The sequence below is a fragment of the Chamaea fasciata genome, unplaced genomic scaffold, assembly GCF_029207755.1.
Source record: "Chamaea fasciata isolate MVZ Bird 193981 ecotype frontalis unplaced genomic scaffold, bChaFas1.0.hap1 SCAF_2, whole genome shotgun sequence".
NCBI classification, from domain to species: Eukaryota; Metazoa; Chordata; class Aves; order Passeriformes; family Sylviidae; genus Chamaea; species Chamaea fasciata.
This window is the reverse complement of record NW_027094087.1, coordinates 62505759-62530325: the sequence shown is the minus strand read 5'-3', so window position 1 is coordinate 62530325 and position 24567 is coordinate 62505759. Positions and strand designations below refer to the sequence as shown.

At 36.3% G+C, this 24567-nt stretch overlaps 1 protein-coding gene across 5 annotated transcripts in view; it reads left to right on the top strand.

Moving 5' to 3' along the window:
* PCDH9 (protocadherin 9) overlaps positions 1 to 24567 on the top strand; it is a 685482-nt gene that overhangs the window by 413333 nt on the left and 247582 nt on the right. Inside the window, exon 3 of one of the 5 annotated variants that reach the window (XM_066176262.1) lies at positions 18764 to 19321. The exons of the other annotated variants lie outside the window; for them this stretch is intronic. Within the exon in view, the coding sequence (XP_066032359.1) occupies positions 18764 to 18853 (90 nt within the window). The 3' untranslated portion in view covers positions 18854 to 19321. Of the gene's footprint in view, positions 1 to 18763; positions 19322 to 24567 lie in introns of those variants that run through there. 5 annotated transcript variants of the gene reach the window in all.

The window sequence follows — 24567 nt, the reverse complement described above, 5'->3', positions numbered from 1 at the left end:
CACTGCCTCTTAGTTCCTGGAAGAGAGATTTCCTTGTCAGCTTTTCTTGTGACGAGAAGGATTTTTTTTTTCTTTGTATTTAGCAGATGTCAAGATACAAAAATCACTTCTCACCTATGCAGTTGGGATTCACTTCTTATGTCAGCATTATGCCACTTAAGTGTGTCCTCACTGAAGAGATTTTGGGCTGTGTGTGACCTTTATATCCAATCCTACCTTACATTTATAAGAATTAAACCTCACTGAGGTATTCTCTAAGTTGTGATGGAAATGTGAGAATTTTCCTGAAGAATATTCTTATTTTATATTTACTAATAGCCCTTTGACGTTTTCTGCCGAGACGGCATATTATATTTTCTTCTTATGATTGCTTGCTGCAAGGGAAGGGTTAAATTAATATGAAGATAATAATTCTGAGGTATAAAAGTAGAATCTGAATCATGGAGTCCAGATTCTTTATACACTAAAATGTGAATTTTGTGTAAACGGGGGTATATGGCAACCACACTTTATTTTATGCAAATGTGCATATATTATTGGAAAAATTATTATTATTAAAATTATTGGTCATGAGTGCATCTTAATATTGGGCTTTAGCTGAAATGACGTGTGCTGGTAAGCTGTACATTTTGAGGTGACGATGGGCTTGGGCACATAAACTTTAACCTTGCCACAGAGGAACACAATAAAAAACTTCATTAGATTTCTTTCTGGATATGAATGGTTAATAATAACCTTGAATTGATAATAAAAGACAATCCAATTTTTATATAGACTCTGTATGTTTTCACTGCCTCCTATATTATTAATCAAGAGGTGGAGATGAACTTTGACAAAAGGCAGATGAAGTAGTTTGTAGTTATCCTGTTACTTCCTTGCTGGCATGAGATAGGGGGTAGCAGACAACAATTGCTCACCCTCCATGAAGGTCCTCTTGCACATGGATTGACTTAATTGACTTTCCTGCTTAATACTCCAGATGATGTAAGGAGTTGATAGAACAGGTGGTATCACTTAACAGATGGATACTGCATGCTATCTGTCTTTAAAGAACTGAAGTGATGATTTTGATTTGCTTATCTAGTATCTTGCTGTAACTGGGTTTTGAATGAGGTCTTCCTAATTATGAGTCATTTCACAGCTGAGTGACTTTATTCTTGTATTAGTAAGAGTCACACTAGTCCTCTTTAGGAACATGTATATCTATTATTGCTAGCAAGTGTCCTTTCTTTCTTCCACCCCAATAGTTAAGGTCTTTCTTTCTAGCTGCTATTTATTTCAACACAGTACACGTCAGAATAAAACAGCCTCAGTTTACTTTGTGTATGTGAGGAGACAGATTGGAGAGTAGGAGCTCTCTCTGTGCATTTTGACCTTAGATGCAAGCAACATATTCTCAATACTAAATGCTGGCAATTTAATGCCGATTGGTATCTTCATTTCCCCGGTCTAAAGAGGGCATGGAATAGCATATAGGCCACACAAATCTGCTGTCTGCTGTGAGATTAGAAGTTTGTGAAAGGTGGGTATGTGGTTACAGGTTATCATAAAAGTAAATTGCATTTACTGGTGGGTAAAAATGTTGTGAACTAATTTCACCAGTTCATTTCAGACCTTTTCATTTAAACTGACAGAAGCAAATTATGGTGCTATAGCTCATTCATCCATGATTTCACGCTCCTGCACCCTAGGAAACAAGAAGCAAATCTCAAAGGGTTTCTCCATGGTAAAACATTTTTAATTAGTAAATAATTCTGAAGCAGTGCATTCAAAGCAAATCCTCACTAAGCAAGCCATATTGTCACTTCCAATGACAGCACTTCCAGATTTCTCAATGACTGTGTGCATTGGTTCACTTTTCAGAGCAGCTTTTTTCTCCAAAGAGAAGAGAGAGTCAGTCCCGAACACTGTTGTTTCTGGCCAGTTAGACTAGAATACAAATTGAGCCAAGTTTGCCTTTGTGGAAGTATTTCAGTCTGCAATGCATGAGACTTATAAATAGAAACTAAACAGTGAGTGTTGAAAAATATGAGGAAATATCATTTAAATATGTATTTATTTTAATGGAAGTATGGTCAAAAATATGTTCTGGTGGTGGTTTTAACAGACAAACTGAAAAACAGAAATGTGAATGTCTTTGTAAGATGTCATTTTTTTTTAATTCATAACAAATAGGAACAATCAGAACTCCTAGGCTAAGATCAAGAGAATGTAAATAAAGCAAACAGGAAGTAAACATCAACCATAGTTCCAAAAGATTTAAAAAAAACCCAAAAAGAACCAAAAAACAAAAAAACCCACAAAAACTAAAAAAAAACAAACCAAACCAAACAAACAACCAAAAAAAAAAAAAAAAAAAAAAAAACCAACCAAAAAACCACAAACCTGGGCAAAGATGACTGAAAAAAAAAGTTGTATAGAAAACCAAGAGGTTTTTTTTTTAGTTACTTGGTGTAGTGGTTTGAAAGCAAAACAAATGAGAGGCTCCAAGTCAGAGATACAATTTAATAGAAAAAAAAAAAAAAGGGAAAGTAAGTAAAGTAAAATAGATGCAATAATACAAAAGACCACCGACAGGGTCAGAATACAACCTGAGCGGAGTGATGGAAGCAGTCCAGGTGAGGTGGTCTTCCTGAAGCAGTGATCCTGTAGAAAGGTCTGGTAGCTCGGGTCCTCTGGGAATCCAGTGGGTAAGCGCCCCCCTGGTGTTCAGAGTCTCAGCTTATATCCAGGCTGGAATGCTTGGTTCCTCCCTCTGGGTGGAGCATCTAACAATGGGATGGTGAGTCATGTGATAAGGCCCGATGGGCCCATTAACAGGAGGTAGTCCAGGAGGGGGTTATCTGTGAGTCGTGTGGCAAAGGTGCTGATGGGCCCATTAACAGAAGATAAGCCAGAGTGGAGGAGGCAGGGAGCACTGCCTCACCTGGTTTCAGCAGTTCATGAAGATGGTGATAGAATATACTTCAACCCAGGACAACCTTTAACTGATACCTTTTAATACTTAGATTTAGAACAAATGATCCACTCCTGATCACTAGAATACTACTTGCTACTGAATTTTTCCTTATTCCCAGCAGAGTTCTGTCCTATTGCCATTGATTCAGGGAAGATTTTCTCTTTGACATTTTCCTTGTGGATTTCTCCTTGTCTTTTCCATCCATTTTCTAGTCCAAACTACTCAGGCCAGCTAGAGGCTTTTCTTCCAATTCTTTGTAACATTTGCTTCCTTTCACCTCCTTCCTCTTTCCCCATTGGTAACTATGAATCAATATCTATCCTTACTTTTTTCCTTGGCTTGTCATACCCACTTGGTCTTACCCACTACCTTTGTGTGGCCGTTCATTTCCTTCTTCTTTCCTAACTAAAAGGTTCAAACTACTTCCCTGGCTTCAGTCCTCCTCTTTCTATCCGCTTTTATTCCTCTCTCTGTTGGTCAGTGCACATGCTGTTCTTTTCAGTGATCTAGCTCATGTCCCCTTGGGGACCTAAATTTGACTCTTACATCTGGCTCCAAAACACAGGAGAAAGTGTTGCTTTCCCATAAATGACTGTATTCTTGAATAATGAAGAGCATTAAAAATTATATTCAGGCTTGCTTTCCTGGATTTTAGTTGTTAAAAGAGAATTCAATAAATAAATTAGAAGAAAAAAAAAAAAAAAAAAAAAAAAAAAAAAAAAAAAAAAAAAAAAAAAAAAAAAACAAGAAACCAAACCACCACATTCAAACACATTATGAAATCTGGTTGAAAACATATCTGCCTTGCTAACTCATATCTCCCAAATCATATGTTCAGGAATTGATAGAAATGAAGCTGTTCTATATTGTTTACTTTCTTCAGACTTTCATAGTCTAAACTGATGCAGGGCAAAATTTACCTCCTTCTTGTCAGTCTCCTGCTGCTCAGAGGGTTTTGAATAGCAGCAGGAAAATATGACAAAAGGCTCTTCTCAGTTTTAACTCTGCTGTAGCCTGTCAAATCTTTGGGTTACAGCAGTGGCACTCCAGCTTTCTGTCTGCTGATTTAGAAAGCAAGCACCACATTGCCTTTATTCAGTTTACAGTTTCGAGACTTTTTTTTTTTTTTTAGAAATTTTTAAAGACCTTAGATTCTGCAGGAGCTGATAAGAGTTTGGAAAGAGTAAATGTATTCATTTATAATGCAGAGCAAATTTTCAGGTTGACATTAATTTAGTTCACCCATGTAAGTGAGCTGAAATTTAAGTATTACATTGCATTTTGATATCCTGATATTTCTTTATGATGAATATCTCACAGAGTGTAATGAAATTAACTGAAGTACTAGAAACATCACAAGAAAGTGATCCTGCTGAGTGTTCAACTGAATGAACACAGATAGGCAAATGGGCTCTTTTAACATTTGAGTATGTCTCAGAGGAATTACAAAGGCAAGTACTGGCATGAAAGAAACCAAAGAATCATCCACTTTACAAATATTTTTCTTCAAATATTTTTAAAAGATTTATTCTTTTTCTGCCTATATGCAGTTATGGTTTGTGTTATTGACATCACTTGGGGAATTGTATAATGATGTTTCATGTGGATATCAGATAGAATCCTCATCTTGAAATCTGTAGTTTCTTGCTGCTTCAAAACGAAATGGCAAATGAAGGAAGATCTTCACTAATGTATTGCAGCTCCTGTTGTGTACTCCTTCAGAGTCAGAATGCTGTGCTGAGTGTGGGCAACATCAGAAAATACCAGCTAGTTCCCTAACCCCCACACCTAGTCTTTACCTTAAAGCATTTTAGAAATAAGCTGTCGTGTTGGAATTGCTTTGTCCAAGACCTTTAAAGACAACAATTGTGAAAAAATCAAGCTGCCTTCTCTCTCCTTGGCCTGGAAATATCTGGATATTCTAGCTGCCTCTGCAGCCAGCTCCACTGGAATTTGAAGAATTACTTCAAAGTTTGATTGTTGGTATCCCAAACCCTGTTAAACTCTGGACAATGCTTAGGGAATTAGTTTCTGAGCAATATTTAGGGTCTAAAGGAACATGTCTGTTTAATCTGGCAAAAGCCATCTCAGCATTGTTATAAGAGGCACTGATGGAATTTTCAAATGCTGGTGTCTTTGTTCTTCTTCCTCCTGGCATTTATCCTGCATTGCTCCTAGATCAGAGAGATGTGAAAGTCCCTTATGGTTAAGGGTCTCTTTGTAAGAGCATATGAGTGGCCCTCTGCCAGACCACTGCTTTTCATTTCTCTAAAACCTTCACCTGCAGATGACAGACAGTAGAGTGACTGAGTGATATCTGTTAGAAAGAAAGTGAAAGAGAAAACTGTCATTGGAGTGTTGGCAGATTCAGAAATATGTGACTATTCTTCCACACTTGTCACAAGGTGAGATAGTGGCCATTGAACTGGGTATTGCTTTGCAAAACTGTGGCCATTCATGCATAGGAAGAGAGAAAATTTTTTAGGCATCTCTTGTCATCTGCTGTAGTTAGAAGCTGTCCTTGCTGTTTTGCTCTGCTGATGCCTAAGCTGCTTCAACTTGCTGATTTCAAGTGTTGGTAAACAATTTGAGGAGAGATGATGCTTTTGATTTAAGCAAATAGGGAATGATTAAAGCTTTTGATATCCTACTGCATCTGTACTCAACCAGCTCTAAAAGAAATTGAAGTGATGCTGCTGGATCCATGCAGTTTGATGTGGGTGTCCATATACTGTGAGGCTCTAAGTTAATTAATACATCTTGTACTTGGTAGGATTTACTTAACAGAAAAATAATAATAGTAGTAATAATAATAATAATAAAGACAAAACAAAACAAAACAAAACAACAAAAAAAAAAACACCACCAAAAGCAAGATTTTAGGATAATGCTTAGATACCCTTATTTTATTATAACATGTTAGTCTGGTTCTAAGCCATCATTGCCTGCTTTGTCTTAGAGCAGAACCTGGATGATGGCAGAGTAATTATTTCTTCACCAAAGTGTGACTAAAAAAGATAGGAAACCCATTTCTGGAATTTACAGGGAAATTGTTACTAGGCAGAAGGATTAGGATTTTGCAAAATATTTTTTAGAAATGTCTAGGTTTCAGCTCAATCTTGGTTTTTGACAGTCTCTGAAAGTGTTATTTGTAGCAGAGTTTCAGAGTTGTCTGTGAAATAAAGCTTCTATACCTACCTATTGTCTATGTTGGTTTTGGGTTGTTTTTATTCATTAGATGGGGGGTGCTTACTGGTTTATAAGTGAGATTCTTTCCTAATTTCCACTAATAAGGGCCAGAACCTTATTATCATTATAGTTTTCTATTTCTAATCTAGATGTTTTAAGAAGTTTGCTCAAAATCCTTGTGAAGAATTGTTATATAAGGTTACATAAACGATGTATTTCATATGGAAGGGTTCCAAAATCATTAAAATTAGGTGCAAATGGGATTCAGTTGAGAATATTGATTAAAAAAAAAAAAAAAAAACCCAACCCACCAACCCTGAAAATGATATACAAACATATATACCTAAACAAATTTTACTTGAGGGCAGTCCTGCAAGGAGTTTAGTGTTATTGTGTAGTAAAGGAACCAGGGAGGGATATTTTCACTTGAAAAGAGAGGCATCATGCAATTTTTATATAGATTATATTCTTGCACTTGCCTCTGATGTAATTGTAATGCTATAGATATGTGTGAGTGTAGCTATACCCTCCATCAACACATGTAATTTATAAGTGCACCCAGTGTTATGCTGTTTAAGCATTTTTAGATTCAGGACTCTGTTAATCATGGAGGATAGACTTACTAGATAAAGGAAAAAAAGAAAGTATATTTTTAACAAATAAAAATAGATCTGCTCATTTCTCCATAATAAGGCAAAAAAGCTGAGAATCTAAATATCCTAAGTGCAAGTCCAGGAACTTCTCATGGTATTTCATGTTTATTTTATGTAGCAAAATGTATGTGAAAATTTTAACTCCCCAGTCTAATTAATTCTGCTCACTGATATTCTGACTGGCAAGTCTTCTCTGGGCTGATCTTCTGTGGTTCTGCTGTTCATATTTCTTAATTATTTTGCTAAAAAATCCTCTCTATGCTCATTTGCCTCATTTAATTTCACTCAGTTATGACTGGATCCCAAGCAAAGGTCTTTCAAGAAGAATTTTCCACTAGTTTTTGCTTCTTTTAACCTCTAGATCTTTCATTGGTTTTGCCAATGTCTGCTTTTTTGGCACACCTGCTTTTGCCGCTTAGATTGTGTTAGTTCTTCCCTCAGAATCAATCGTGAGCAGCTTGCAACCAGATGCCTGATTAAAAAGTTAGCAGACCTTGAGCGCAATTACTTCAGCTCTATGGCATTCACACATTAAACCCAGTGTTAATTGTTTCCCATTTTTATAACGATCCTTATAATAGGATAAACCAGAAGAGAACATTTCTTGAAGTTAAAACAGCAGAAAATAAAGACATTTACTCTGATTAATCATCTCAACATGAAATTAAAAACAATCACAAGTAAACATAGAGGGTCTTTGTGCTAGATATCAGTGAAAATTCTTGTTGGTATTGTTTGAAGTATTTATTCTAGAGCCTGGCACAATCCACATATGTGTTGTATTAAAGTTTAGATGGAAAGCAGGATTAGGCAAAGCAGTTTTTGAGTTGCTGCTTTGAAGGAGTGTCACACCACCATTAATACAAGCACTATTTGGATATTATCATAGATAAATGTCTGTATCATGTAGTGTATAGATTTACTCACACTTTCCCAGAAATGAATAGTTCTGTGGTTCCACTTGGATTACTCTTGTATGTTATCATGCCACTTTAGTTAATGATCTTTGTATATTTGGAAAAAATAATTAAAAATATCTTTATAGTAGCAGTAAAGAAAACCAGAGTGAGCTGAGTAGATGCTCACAGAATAATGACATCATCTAAGATTAAAACAAGTCCTGCAATGATACAAAAACTTACGTTTATGTATTTTCACAACCATTTGATAGAAGTGTTTAAGCAGAATATCATAGTGTCATAGAACTGCAGAATGGTTTGGTTTAGAAGGGACCTTAGAGATCAACTAATTTCTATCCCATCTACTAGGGCAGGAACATCTTCCACCTAGAGAAGGTTGTACAAAGCACCATCCAACAAGTCCTTGAACAATTCCAGGGATGGGGCATCCACAACTTCTCTGGGCAACCAGTTCCAGTGCCTTATTACCCTAAAGAATTCCCTCCTTGTATCTAATCTAAGTCTACCCTTTTCAGTTTGAATCCTTTCTCCCTTGTCCTATCACTACATGCCCTTATAAAAGTCCATTTCCAGTTCTCTTGTAAGCCCAATTTTGGTATTGGAGGGTGATACAAGGTTGCCCTGAAGCCTTCTCTTCTCAAGGCCGAACAGCCCAACTTTCTCAGCCTGCCTTCATAGGAGCTGTGTTCAAACCCTTTGATGATCTCTCTTCTGGACTCACTTCAACAGATCTGTGCATTGTCCACTTTGCTGAAAAAGATGTTAAATAACACCAGTCTCAAAAATGCATCCCAGAGGAATGGCAGTTGTCACTGGTCTCCACTTGGACATCAAGCTGTTGACTAAAATTCTTTGAGTGCAGCCAAATTCCTTATCCGCTGTGATCCATCTGTCAGATCCATGCCTCTCCAGGTGAGAGACCAGGATTTTATGCAGGATAGGGTCAAATGCTTTGTGCAAGTCCAGGTGCTCTTCCCTTATCCACACACACTCTAATCACACTGTAGAAAGCCAAGGAGTTTTGCAGGCATGCAAAGTGAAGTCATGTTGTCTGTGACCAATTGCCTCCTTCTTTTCCATGTGCCCTAACATAATTTCCAGTAAGATCTGCTCCATGATCTTACCAGGCAACGAGGTGAGACTGACTGGCCTGTGGTTCACCAGGTCTTTGTTATCTCCCTCTTTTAAAAGTAGAGCTTATGTTTTCCCTTTTCTAACTGGTGGGGACAAACTTTGCTAGACTCTCACAACTTCTGAAATATGATAGTGGCTCAGCTACTTCACTTGCCAGTTTTCTCGGGACCCACAGATATATCTCATCATGTTCCAAGGATTTGAGTACCTTCAGATTCTTTAGATGGCCTTGAATCTGATCATTTCCTACTGCAATCAGTTTTTCATTCTCAGTCCCTCCCTTTGTCTTCTGTGACTTGTTGGAGAAGACTAGGGCAAAAACGTTATGTACCTCAGTCTTCTCCATATCCTAGGTAACCAAGTCTCCCATTTTCTTCTGCAGAGAGCTCACATTTCAATACTCTTCCTTTTATCTGTGTTATACATAAAGAAGTTTCCCTTATCATCTGTGATCCTTGGGGAAATTTAGTTCTATGACATATATCCTGTTCTTGCCATTACTTGATAAAGGTCTTCCTATATTTATTTTTATAAAGATGCCCTCACTGTTTGCAGATAGTTGACTATTGGATTTTACAAAGAAATGTTGGGGGGGTGGGTGGGGAATGGGGAAGAATAAATATAATTCTTATTTGTTGCTGTTTTAAAAATCAAAGCATGACAATGAATATCTTAAAGTAATATTCTTACTTCTAGAACTGCAATTAAGCGATTAAAAAAAAATAACGCTATATTATGAACATAGCAAAAGAGGCAATGGTAGATCTGCTACTTTTTCTTCTCTTCTTTTTTTTTTTTTTTTTTTTTTTTTTTTTTTTTTTTTTTTTTTTTTTGTGAAGGAAAGTATATCCCTAGAAACAACTAGAAAGCATAATGATTTAGATCCATCAAGCAAGACACATGGCTAACCACAGTAATCATGTGGAGCTGTTACTGCTACCTGTGTTATTTCCCCATGGCTCTCTTGTTGTCTTTACTTCATCCAGTCTTCAATCAGATTGTAAATTTTGTGAGGGAAGAGCATTCTTTCCTACGTTATTCAAGTATTTCCTGTCACAGTGCTACTCTTCTGTTCTCTCTTCCATCCTTCCCCTTCTCACTGTTAAGCCTTTTATTATCAGGTGAATTGAAATTATAAGCATGTTTCTTCTACTTCAAATTATAAAATAATAAAGTATTTATTCTCTGGATAGCATTTGCAATCTGAGCATCTTAAATTCATTTGCAAATATCATGTTAGCTTTCAAAAACATCAAGCCTAGCTGAAGAAAAAGGGCAATGATCTTTAAATGTTAAGTGTTTCACATCACTGGCAGCTGAGAGCAGCTGGTCAGCATCAGGAGGTTCTTAGTACCTGGAAGATAGACCCCAGGTACCTTATTCTGAGTTTAATTGGAAGCTTTCTATTGATTATAGTGATTTACCTTTTATTGCACATGAAATGAGTTTGTCTTCTAACTCATGTACTTTAAGCACATGATCAACCTCCATCCCCTGGGTGAGAATGACTACTTGTATTCCCTCACAAGTTGGCTTCTCTGTCATTTTCAGTTTAGCTTAGAAACTCAGTATCATGAATTCTTTAAGATGCCACTTGTCTGACCTGGCCCCTGATTTTAATTGTTAAGATTCAGGCTAGCATTCCAGATGGTCCCCTCTACCAGGGCTGCACAAACTGGACCTGGCTGGTGTTTCGCCATTTCTAAGGAAAGTGCCAGCTGTTACTCATTTTGCTTGTTACTGAATATCATTCGAGATTGTACTAGTGGGCAAAGTCCTAAAGGATATTTGGCATTACTGCTCTGGTGACTATCTGTAAGCCAGTGTTGTTGAGTAAGCAGTTTCATCTATGCATGATCATCATCTTATGGAAAAAATGGACTAAAAGAAAAAAAAAAAACCCTACCCAAGAAATTAGAACACATCTGTCTTTCTTTTTCTTCCATCTGTCAACCCAGAGCATGTACCATATCATTTTTTTCCTAGTGTGGGAAACATTTGGCTACCTCATTATGAAGTTAACCATGTACAGCTTGATTTTGGATTATTTTTGATACTTTTTACTGTTCTTATTAGGACTGCTACTCAAAATATATTATTCCAGAGGGCTTCTAATTGCAATTCTAGAGATTTTAAACTATGCATTTTTCTAAGAAATAATTATAAATAACCTTGCCTCTACAGAGCAAAGCTCATACCCTCTGGTCTTTTACAAAGTGCACAGAAGAGATAGATAGATAGATAGATAGATAGATAGATAGATAGATAGATAGATAGATAGATAGATTAGGCTATTGTTTGCATGTGATGTAGAATGGATTTTATAATTTTGATTATATTCCTTTCAATAAAAATAGTTACAACTAATATTACCTAAAAATATTCCCATGGAAAAGGATGATTGTGTGATAAGCACAAAGGCAGTCATACCTGCTTTTTTCCCTAATTCCAGGAACTCTTGCAAAAAGACTGATATAAGTCTCTTAGCTGCTCTTTTCCTCCAAGACATGGTTTCAGCTGTTCTGACTCTTCCTGGGCACAGTGCATGTGGTGTTTCAAGGACCAAAGTGAATACATCTGTGCCAAGTGGGACTTGGCTATCCTATAACCTGCATAGATGGGAGGTTTGGTCCGACTAACAGTGATGGATGCTTGACACTTTAGCAGTTTGGCTGGTCTGTCTTTGCATAATGGAGGCATTAACAGAGTAATTACCTGTCAATGAAATCAGCATTCCTTATTGCAGTGCAAGCCCTCCATTACCTTCTGAGGAATAACTGCAGGATTTGGCCTTTAATGAAGCATGGCTGTCATTTCATACTGAAATGTCGATCTTGCTTTGACTGCCACATAATTTTTTACTACTTTTTTTTTGGACATTGCATAATGCAGAAGTTAAGGGCAAGCTTCATATATAGTTCATTAATTACACATAAGAATTTGATCTCCATTTAGAAAATAGAGAGATAAGCTATTGATGGAATATATATTTAATTGATTCTAGTAAGTTTGGGCACAGGAACTTGCATGCACAGACAAAATAGTGACACACAAAACACTTCATGTCAAACCAAAGTGATTATTTAATATACCTAAAGCTTGTTTAAGAAGACATAATCAGATTTAATTTTTTGTATCCAAGGTGTACTTATTAGCACACATTACAAAAGAAAATCCAACACCACAGGGCAAAAAAGTAGAATATGTATAATGAGTGTCTCTAGTTCAAATATATTATCTGTGGGTAATGTAATTTAGATTTAAAAGGCTGATAAAGTCAGAAACAATCATAACAAGAACAGTTAGATGACCGGAAAAAGACTTGGAATTTTCTTAAATTTAGTGTTAGCAAAAATGCTGATAAAACAATCCTAATACCATTGAGATCAGTGGAAAACTTTCCAATGACTTTACTAGCTTCTAAGTTAGGCCCACAGTTATTCTTTCTACTAAGCAAATTCAAAATTGTGTGAAGAAGTATTAAAGTCTCCATTTCAGAGTATTTCTAAAACTTGCTTTGCCTACTCTTTCCACTGATCTTTTTTATATTACTTGCAACTGTAGTGTAATGACATCTTCCTCCATTCACCCTCTCTAAAGAAAATAAACACCTTTCCACTTTCACTTTTTTTGAAGAAAAAGGTGTGATTGTCTGCCATATTTGGCTGGTTATCATCCTACTTGCAGTTCCTGTGGAAATATCTCAGACTTCCATATCTGTGATCTGTCAACAACAGAGATCAAAATAGTCAGTTTGGGTGTATTCTTTACATGCCTTGTCAACCTGTGAAGACTGAGATAAGGTGGCTTCCACAGGCATTGAGCTCTGTGATTTATTCTACAGTTTGATAATACCTTAAATCTCAAAATGCCACAATGCATTTTCATCCATCTGTCATAGAAAGGATCATATCAGAACTCTAAGCTACTATGTGTGAGAAATTTATATTAAAACAAGTCAGTTAAACTTGCCCATATATAGAAGTAATTTATTTAATTATTTTTCTAATGCTAAATTCTTCCTCAGAAGTGTGTCCTGTCTGTTCAGTAGATAGCTATTAATGTAGGATTTATCATGAGATAACAGCAGTATTTGTCAACTTTGGTTTAGACACAACTTATATAGACTTTTTTTAATATTCTCTGGAAAATAGGGCATGCACATATACCTTTACAATTTTTTGTGAAGTGCAATTTCATTTCTTTGTGGCTCTGTGATTTTCATGATTTTATTTAAATTGCTATTGTTGTGCAAAATAAAATGTGAGACAGAAGTTTTGTGCTTGTCAGTTTGCCTAATGAAATGCTACAGTTTGCAAAACAGGTACAAATTACCCTTGAAATGTTAGTAAATGTTGGGCTCAAAAGTCAGCAGTCCTTGGTTATTTGTATTAATTAACAAGGTCATGTGTGCTAGGTGGAAAGTGCACAAATAAATCCGTCAGTTTTCTAATCCATCATCATCACTGGGATCAAAGGTAATGGCATCTGACAAATTCTATGAAATGAGAAATTTGCTGGTATGCACATTAGAAAAAATATATGCACCAATCACTAAATTGTTTTATGTTCGAAGTAAGTGTCCAACTTCCTGCTTTGTCCAGTTTTGTAGCCAGAAAATGGAGGAGTCACAGGCCAAGGTAGTATAAACTTCTGTATTTTTCTGAATGTGACTTAGTGAAGGTTTTTCCAACAGGAGCCAAGTAAAAGTAGGTGACTAATAGCATCAATTGCTGTAATTTCAGAGACTTCTGCAAAGTTATTCTTTCAGGCTACTGAAAGAAGTTCAGCATTGTGATTTTACGTTACTAACATTAATCTCAAGCAGCACAGAGTAGGTTATACAACATCAGAATATAATGTCGACTCTCAAACATTTTCTGCTTAATCTACGGATAACATGGCATTGGCAAGATTACCTGAAACTATCCAAATGATAGTCAGAGTTCTTGTTTTCCCTATAACTTTTAATGTATCAAGAGCATGCTGTATGTAATTTGTGGAAAATACTAAAAATTAGATGGAGCCTAATAATAATAGTGATTCTTGTCAGGTCTCATTTGACTTCTGCTTGAGGCCAGCAGAAAATACACCCTGTTTTTTTTCTCACAGTAGGATACCATTGAGAGTATCTGCTCTTTTGATAGTACAGCAATACTACTGCCATATAGCTGATTTTTATGCGAAAAGTAATTTTTTTCTTCTTTCCTTTTACATCCTGTTTGTCAATGAGATTTTAGGTCTCTTTCTGGCTAAGGTTATATATATATATATTTAATAGAAACCTCTGTGTGGAAACACCTTCATAGGCCTATTTGTTATTTTGTGCTTTATTTGAGATTATAATTTCATGTAGCAGAGACTTGCCCCAACAGTTAACCTGGCATGGAAATGAAAGACCCATTATCAAAGCAACACAAAAAAACCCCAATAAAACATTAAGCCACAGAAAATATTAGAATTCTCTGTGGATTAATTTTTCAAGCTTTCCCTTTATAAGATATTGCAATGCAGATATACATTTGTGTTATCCGTGCTGGAAGAGAAGTTAATGGTCAGGATTTTCAATATGCATTGTTCCCTGGAGAATCCTAAGTGAAAAGTTGGGGATTTTTTTTTAATTTTCATTTTCTGTATCGCATGTTTGCATATGCAAAATGAAAACTCGGAAGCTTTGGGAGTTTAAATAAATTAAAAAAAATAATTAAAAAAAACCCACACACACACACACACACACACAAAAAAAAAAAAAAAAAAAAAAAAAAAAAAAAACCCAAAACAACAACATAAAAAGCAACAACAACAACAACAACAACAACAACAAAAAACACAAAACACCAACAACCAAAAAAACTAAAAATAGATTCAGAAAACTCTTGACAGGAAAGCAGTTCTTAAGGACATCCTGTCCCAAGTAAGAAAACATGTTTTTATGGTGGAAATACATTATTGCCTAGTTCTTTTTTTTTTAGAGATGGATATATGTTAACAGAGGTGTTTTAATTAGCTTATCATATGTGCAATCAATTGGGATAACAATATTAGTTTTAAAATTAAAGTATGCTAGAAATTGCATCTCTCCCAGGATGCTCTAGCTTAACCGTATTATCCTTGACAATCATGTCTACTCTCAGTTTTTCCAATGTGGATCCATTTATCTGTTATGACAGCTCTAGTGTTCCTTGTGTTAATAGATGTACTGCTGCTGTCTAGAATCATAGCATGCAAACACTCTTGTCCTCAAAGAGGAGTGCTGCTGCTGCTTCTGCTTTCTGTGCTTGCAGGAGAGGACAGGACTGCTGACTCAGAATTAATTGTAACCCAGTGAGCTGGCAGTGACAGATACCCATACACACCACTACTAGTTCAGGAAGAAATGTCCTAATTTACTATTCTCCAACAACATCCCTAAATTGAGAGCCTCCTTCCTTTCCCTCTTCCTGTCTACTTGCTAATACAAGATACCCTTAGAGTCTTTATAAGAATTCTGCTTTTTTTTTTTTTGTATTTGTTAATCCTTGTTTTATTGAGGATCATATAATCTTTTTAATTGAATTTCCTCAAACTCAAATAAAACTGAAGATTCCCATCATGATGTCACTATGAACACCAGTTAGTTTAGAATGTGATCATTTAAAGGCCTTCAGATTTTCCTTTCCCCCCACACCCTTTTTTATTTTCTTCAGTTTAGGACACTGATTACCTTTAAAGCCCTTTGGTACAAACCTCCTAATGGACACTAGCCATTTGTTGCTAATTCTGAGGATTGTGAAGTATGTTTTTCTTCTTTTCACATGCATTATTAAAATTGAAGCATTCAAATCACAAGATTAATTCTAATATAGAGCAAGGGCTGTGTCACCCCAGACAAAAGATTGCTACCTTCACACATAATCCATGGCCTCCTTTATTTCCAAGGTTATGTGTGATACTAAAGAATGGTAATGGAACAGAATACTAAAGGGTTTTTTATCACATCTATCTTTTTGCTGAAGATCACTGTGAAGTTTCCTGCTTCCTGGCACTGCAGAACTCTGCATATCTGCTGTAGTTACTGACAGCGATGAAACCTTAAACACACAGTACTTCTGAAACACAGTAATTGTAGGCTTCAACAGTAAGATGCAGTGTCAGTAATGATTGTTGAAATCATACTGCATGTATCAGTTTACTCAACATAATTAATAAGCCTTAGTTGATGGAACACTTCTGTAACTCATTAAATACTACAAACATAATTTATGTTAACATTATACATGTAAATGCAAATATAGTAGTCAATTTTTTTCATGTATGACAATAATAGGGTTACTTTTATAAGCAGCCTGCAGATAATGTACAGTCCTGGGACAGGAAATATTCTCAATTGTTCCTTCTCACATTTAAAAATGTGATTTCTAGGTAAAAGTAAATTGCTTAAGCTTTATTACCCTGTTCACATTATGGAATCTGGCTGTGTTTTACGGAATGTAAATAAGTGTAAATATATTATTATAATTTAACTTGTTAAATCTCAGCAACAGCTGTGTCTTGGTTTAGATAGACAGGTATCTGCCAGGGAGGGTTGGAGTCTCCCTTAAAATGTAAGCCCCTCCCCCCCTTTTCCAAATTATCATAAATTTGCAATTAAAAGTCTGTCAGGCAAGGATTTTGGGAACAGGTATAGCAGTTCTTTACTAGGGATATAAAAATACAGATGTTGTAGTACAGAAGAATAAGCAAACAAATTAACAAACAAGAAATCCTAGAAAACCCTGACAGAGTCAGAAATACAACCTGACACCCTGTTGGTCAGGGTGTTGGAAGCAGTCCAAAGTAAGCCCTCCTGGAGTGGCAGATGTGGTTCTGTTGGAGTAGAGATGGTTTTGTTGAAGAAAAAGGGTCCAGTAATGGTGAGATGGTTCTGGTCTTCCTCCAGGGATCCGGTGGAAAAACTGGATACCTAGTGGGACTGTGGCTCCTTTTTATCTAGGTTAAGATGGTTTGGCTCCTCCTCCCTGTGTGGAGCAGCTTACAATAGTGCAGTGTAATGTGTAATGTCATTGATGAGCTCTTAATGGTCCATTAGCAGAAGACATTCCCATGGAGGTAGTGAAACAATGAAGAGAGATAAGTAGCACTCCACCATCTGATAAGTGACACTGACCCATTTGAGCAAAGATAAGCAATTCTGCTCTACCCAGATGGAATAGAATAATACGCTCTTTACAAAACCCACGACAAGCTGTTTCTGCATTTAGTACTTCATATGCATTATTGATCAACACATGCTTTTACTACTGTAAAGCTTCTCAGAGTGTAGAGAAGTTATGCAAGTTATTGTTGTAATTGGTACAGAGCTTCTGAAATGCTTCTTCAATTAAGTGCATTTGTAATGTGCATTATCTGTCATACTAATAGTACCTCATCATCAAAATCAAACTAGATAAATAAATTGAAGATTGCTGAAGTCTTCAAATTCCTAAAGCTCAGAGACAATGCAATTCTATAGCAACTAAATTGTTTATATGTAAGTCAATCTAATATCTTTTGGTCAGTAAGATCTATTTCTTCAACACAGCTAAAATTTTAAGTATTGAACATCTAAAGTCAGGTGGCTAAATAGCTATGAACATAGTTCTTCAAGATCTAGCTAGGTTAATTTGTGTCATTTAAATTTGGAATCTCTGAACTTCATGTCTCTCTAATGTCAAGGGTTATGACAACAGAGTTGTCAAAGGAATTAATCTGTTACATCTTCTAATGCATGCCCTAAGTTTACCTTGTCATCTATAGTCAATGATTCAGTACAGGCATTCCAAAAAGGGATGCTACTGTTATTTCACAATTACATATCTTTTAGGATGGCATGAATGTTCATTAGAGCTGCTTTTCCTCCTCCATTAATTTTTAATTTTTAATAGATATATACAAATTTGTTCCATTTTTAATGAGTCCTTTCTCAGGCTTTTTTTCCCCAGAGTTACTGGTAAGAAATATGTAGTAAATGTGTCAAGCTAACATTAATTTTCTACTGGCCACACACTTGGCTATTTTCTTTTATGTCTTATTTTACAGAAATTTCCATCTTTTCTCTCCACTTTCCTTTCCTGCATGCATCTGAGATATTAATTTTCATAATCGTAGGCTTAGAACTGATTTTCTGAGTCTCAGAAAATTAATTCAGGAGGATGTGGGTTCATATTAAAAATGTTCAAGATCTATTAGTGTTTTGCCAGATTCCAAAGCTGAACAAGGTAATTCTCTGGTTTAGAATACATTAAATTGTGACACTTAGCTTTCCTGTTATGTCAAATTTATTTTGCCGTCAAGATGATTTTAGCTAGATAGCAATTCTTATTAAGAAAAGGACTATTTGTCTTTTAGGTGGCTATTAGGAAGGCAAAACTTAAAACATACAATAGCCTGTGTTTAGTTAAAAGTTTGTCAGTCTTTTGAATGTCCAATTATAAACAAAACAAAAAAAACCAAAAAACCCAACCCCCCAAACCCAACCAACCCCCCCCCCCCAAAAACCCCAACAAAACAAAAAACAACAAAAACAAAACTAAAACAAAACAAAAACAAAACAAAAGCAAAAACAAAAAAACCCAAACAAACCCCCTCCCCCCAAAACCCCAATAAGAACCCCCAAACACCCAGGAAGCATTTATGAAATAAAGACTATAATTTCATGAAATAAAATAAAGGAACATCACTACAGAAATATGGGAAGAATGTGATATTGTCTCAAAAGATAACAGAAACCACAGAATTTGACTGCAGGTTTTTTTTTCACTGTCTCTGAAAAATTAACACAACTCTCCAGCCAGATAAGATCTTTGTTCTTCATGTTTAAATGTGCTTGAGACCATCATGCTGTCATTTCCTACCCAGTCATGCATCAGACTGTAATTAATATTTTTCAGCTTTATGAAAAGGCCAGGTCGGAGCAGTCTTACAGAAGGACAAGTAGCAAGACTAATACAATAGGTAATTATATTTATGTTTCCTTTTAATACATTGCAGTGTAATTTACAGGATTCTATGAAATTTTAGTACAGAGAAATTGAGCAGAAGAAATCAAATTATTGTCTGGTATAGAAACAATTTACATTCTGAAATCAATACCAACATTGTTATTACCTTAAGGGGAAAAAGAAGTATATACTGAGGCACTCCAGCTATTTATATGGGTAGCATGGTATGAAGAAGTAGCATGAAGAGGCTGTATCGTTTGCTTTTTCTTTTTTTCATTCTTAGTTTAGCTTGAAAGGTTGGCCAAAACTCTGTCTCCATTATCTTGGTTCTGTGGGTAAGATATCAAGATGAGCATGGAGAATGGATTATTCTGTGATGCAAGCAGAATCCTTGAATATGGGCTGCCATGGGGACTGAATAAGGAAGTTTTGTTTAGAAGCAGCCAAGAAAAAAATAACCCTATTTCTCTTAGCAAATTTTAGGGATCTGCTGCACAATTTGTACATAACACAGACTAAAGCCAAGGTTATCAGGGAAAAGCAAGAGTGGTTTTAATCTAAGAATCAGTCTAAGAAAATAGATTGATTTTATCGCAGATTTACATTTTTTTTACAAAGTTCAGTGAAACACAAAAAAAAGGTGAGTATCAATGAGCTGAATTATACAAAGCCCTGTTTGAGGTGCTTTGTGGCCTTCTTGTGAGATACACTACAAGAGTCCTTAATTCACCTCTCCAAACTGGAAGAGAATGTAGATTTTATATTTTAGGGGCCTTTCACTAAGTCAATCATAACTGAAAAACATAACAAATCATTGCTTATTTATAAAACAAAGTAATACAGCAACCATATGTTAATTCAAAGACCTTGCCAGTTCTTTTTGTGGAGCAAATACAAACATAGATATGTTTTGCTGAAACTGTTACTAATCTGTTTTTGTGACTTAGCCTCCATTTACAGGCACGATCTCATTTAAAAAAAAAAACCAAAAAAACAAAAAAACAACCATGTTGTAGCACATGAACTAGGAATCTGTTTTGATCCTGGAAGGAACAAACTTTATGAGGCAGAGATCTTCCACAAAGATGTTTGGAGTTAAGCATAGATTTCTCTTGTGTCTTTACAACATCTTAAACTTGTGGACAAACAATAATATCCATAATCATCATTTAATCATCATTTAATCATCAGTAGTCCATGGGCTTTTTAGGCTATTTGTCTACTGTTTACACTTGATTTTATTTTAATATGCTTCTATTCTGACTTTTTTGTTCATGAGTGATATTTCAGTAAATTATAGATATGTATAGATTCTTCTGTTTATTTTCCATAATAATGGTAAATTATTTTTTCAAGTTTCACTTTTAAACCTCCGTATCAACAATATTTCCATAAGGAAAATATTCCAAGAATGTTTTCTTTGAAGTTGTTTTTCCTTCATAATATTTCTTTGTCATCTTAATACAAAACATGCCATAATAGTTTGGAAAAGAAAGGGAAATAGTTTTTGTTGTTGCAGTATCTCCATATCTGAAAAAACTATTTCAGTGACAATTAAAAACATGTCATGCTTGCATTTATATTCTGATTTTCAGACCTACATCGCAACCTGTAAAGTGTAAATTGACTAGTTGTCAACTGGATGTTTTAGTATCTTCTTCCTGTCTGGAAAAATCAAGGAGAAAAATCAAGGCTTTTAATTCACAACTGTATTGAGTGAAGAAGTTTAAAGCACCTAATTTGTAAACTCAAAATGCGACTCAGCTGGTTAAAATTCAGCAGGTTCTATTTCCAACTACCCAGTGTAGAAATGTTTTTTTAATTACAGCTTGGTTTATAACAATGGCTAGGATCTGTAGCCAAATTTGTCCCTGTGAGACATTCAGCAATGGAACAATAGTATAATTATTTCTGGGATCCCTGATTAGCAAAAGCAATACAATACTTGTACAAAGCTTGGAGGTTTGGTTTTTGGAATAAAAAATAAGTAAAAACTCCTCTTAATACTGATTTCTGTAACTTGCTGTATGTGTCAACTATATATTTGGAAATAAAATGCTTTTTAGAAGCTAGTGTACATTGGAAAAAATGGAACAATTTTGAAACCTAATGCTTATACTTCCTACATTAAAGTTCTCTTTCCAATGTAGCTCATAACTCACCTGCCACAGAACGTTTCAAACACTCAACAACACATGGCATGATTTTTCCTGTACTTCAGGCTTTTAGCACTCAGGTCAGCAAAATACCTCACATTTTTTGTAGCCCAGTTTCTGTCCTGTATAAGCGTGTCTGGGAAAATAGGGCAGCAGCAAAAAAACTTAGTCTCATAAGTAGTTCCTTAAGCTCACTAGTATTGGAGTACCTTCTCTAGAAATCCGTGGTGAGGTACAATTTCTACCAATTCTTTTTGGTTGAGTGAGGACTTCAGTATTGTGAATATAATGCTCTATGTAACTTTTCCAAAGCCATAGATTTGTGTGGAATGAAATTAGAAATTGTTGTATGGGAACAGCTACGATTGTCAAAAATAAAGTACTTCAGTACAAAATTTTGTCTTCAGCTCTGGAAAAGTATGAAATTGCTTCAAATACTTCCAGATTTTCTTTTATTTTCAGTTAGAGTTCACAGAATCACAGAATCACAAAATGGCTGAGGTTGGACAGCCTCTGGAGGGTGTCTGGTCAACCCCCTGATCAAGAAGGGGATAATTACAGTGGCTTGCCCAGAACTGTTTCCAGATGGCTTTTGAATATCCCTAGGGAGGGAGATTACACAGCATATCTACACCACTTGTGCCTGTGCTCAGTCACCCTCCTAGTGGGAAGAAAAAAAAAAAAAAAAAAAAAAAAAAAATTCTTGATATTCAGAACCTCCAGTGCTTTAGTTTGTGCCCATTATTACCTGCTCTGTCATTGGGCACCACTGAATTCCTCATATTAAGAAGGAATGAGAAAAATAGAAAGAGAGAGTATGAGGAAGGAAAAATGACAAGCTGCAACACACATATATATTTTAAGTGTTTTCAGTATGTCCAAATAAAGTATAGTAATGAACAAAAATGCAATACGCTATGTCAAACACAAGTTCTATTTTTTTGTACTTGATCAGTAAGATTAGAATGTCCCCATCCTCTGCCATCCATCCCTCATCTCTACACCAGCTTTTGTGTTGCTATTTTTATTGGCATTTTCAACTACCGCAGCTATTACTTATATTCCATAATTTCACAAATTACAGTTGTTAGAAAGTAGTAGGTACCTATTTGACTTTGTTGTAGCAGGAAAAAAAGGAGCCAGACCACTTTCATGTGTCTTTGACTTGAAATAATTTGGTTGTTACTATGTTAAAAAAGTGTTGGCTGGCTGACCACCTGGCCTGAAAACAGGAAAAAAAAAGTGTTGCTCTTACGCTTGAACTGTCCTATTTTCAGCACAGGAGTTTGCTATCCATTATCACCATCTGAGATGGTGTTTCTCTTGTGTGTGTAAAGTCATGCTTCACCTAGATGAGCTTCATAGTATCTGCTGCAATAGGTGATTAAAGGAGGATGATTCCCAATTGTTTTCCTGAATTTTAAACTCAGCCCAGGTTCAAAACCCCATTGAGTCAAATTGTTCTGAATTATAAATTGAAATTACTTTGACACAGGTAAAATTAAATTGCTTTGACTGCATTGTCCTTTCACTTTTGGGTTTCACATAACAATGAGATGATATTTCCTGATTAAAAATAAGGACTATATTTTTTTAAGACCTGAAGAAGACCCCTATTCTCCCCCACCAAATGCTTGTTTGTGATTGAATATGTCACAGATTTTAGATATGAATTTTGGCCAAATGTTGGGACCTGAACCATAACCTTACCTCATGCTGTATATAATCCTATGTATGTTGCAGCATAATTAAAATTGTAATTACTTGTTATCATTAGTCCCAGTGTTGTACCAACTATAAACCCCATTACTCAAAATAACTTGATTCTGTCTTTAGGTAAAAAGAATTCAAAACTGGATTTTTTTTGCACAAGGGAGTAGGTAAACATGAGCATAGTCTAAGCATGTTGGATTTTCTTCTGGAAGAAGAGTCCCTGTCTGTACTGTCATGGTGACAAGAAATTCAGTGAACGATCAGTGAGGGGCCCAGTGCGAGATCAGGACTATCCTGTGATGCATGCTTCTGGGGGAGAGTCCACGTACCTTGCGCAAAACAGCTGTGCATGGTGGGTTGGTGTGGATTCACTGCCAAACATCAAGCTGGACCAGCCAGGAGTATGAGGCCTCAGGTGTGGGTGGGGGTATCTGGCAGGCAGCAGGGCAATGTTGGTGTTTGGGGGGACCTATGAGTGTGGTCTGCCAGTGGGACTAGTATGTGAGTGCTGCATGTGGGCAGCGAGCACCCCGTGAGACCAGCTGGGGGGCTGGAGACCTGTGGCGTTGGTAAGGGGGACTGGGATCTGGGCAGGGGTGCTGGGCAGGCAGAGGGGCTGTGCTGGTGCTAGGGAGAGCTGTGAAGGTTTGTGTTTGTGAACCTGGAGAGTGTAGTGTGTGTGCTGCACTTGTGTCTTTCTGCCTCTGACAGCTCAAGAGGAGGAGGGGACGTGTCCCTAGGTGCCTGTGTCTGAGGTGAATCCTGAATGTAGGGGCTGCCAGGGCCAGAGCCCTGTCTGAGGCTGTGTGTGCAGCCACAGCTGTGGCCAGATCAGTGCCCATGTGTGTGTCTGCATTACAGACCCAGTCTTGGTGCTGCAGCATCATTCCTAGCGCAGTGATCCCAGGCTGGGCTCCAGCAGCCAAGCAGGAGGGTTCTGGACCAGGCAGTGGAGGCAATGGCCACGTATCCCATTACTTAACACTTGTAAGCTCTCAGAACATTTAGGATAGTTTTTCTTTGCAATTACTGATATGCCTAAGTTTAAACATTTGCTTTGAGTCTCTTTTTGCAGAAGGCTTGTTCCCGTCATTGTTTTGATGGCACAATTTAACCTAAGTTTCTTTATGGACTGCATGTTGTCCATCCATACTCTCTGGAACTGGATCACTGTTTACATGACCCTTAGGTTTTTTTATAAACCTTTGCAATGATTTCTGGATTCCTTAGTGGGCAGCTGTTGTGGATGAGAATGGGAACTTCAGTGAAAGTTTATTAGAGAAGCCCTACTGTTGAGTCATGGGGTGCAGAAAGGCTCTCATTGCTTTCTAAACTTCTCACAGAGGAATTTATGTGTCATTGCAACCAGTTTTAACCCCAGACTTTGTCAATGGTTACAGTAACTTCATCCCACAGGATTAATGATGGCAAATCAGATAAATTTACATAAAGATGAATTAATTTATTATTTAGATGACAAGCGATTAGACAAAAGATCTTAATCAGATTTATTTACTACAGCACATAAAAGCTAAAACTACCAGCAGCGTATAGTATAGGTATAGTGCACTATATCAAAGCTATTACATACAACCAGAAAAAAAGAAACCATTATTAAGCAGAGATTGATAAAACTCACCACACTAATGCTCATGGGCAGATCTCTTTCACTGAGCCTCAAGGAGTATCCTTGACAGGGCTTTCCCATTTCAAGGGTGAAAATTTCATACACTCCAAGAAGGAGTATGTGAAAGGAATACAACTGTGTGGAAGTGGACTGGACTTCTACAGTGTATAGTGATTGACTGCCAGTCATGTCTCCAGGTCTCCTTAGCAGCTTATCTGTCAAATTTTTGCCTCACCATCAGGATCTTAATTTGGAGT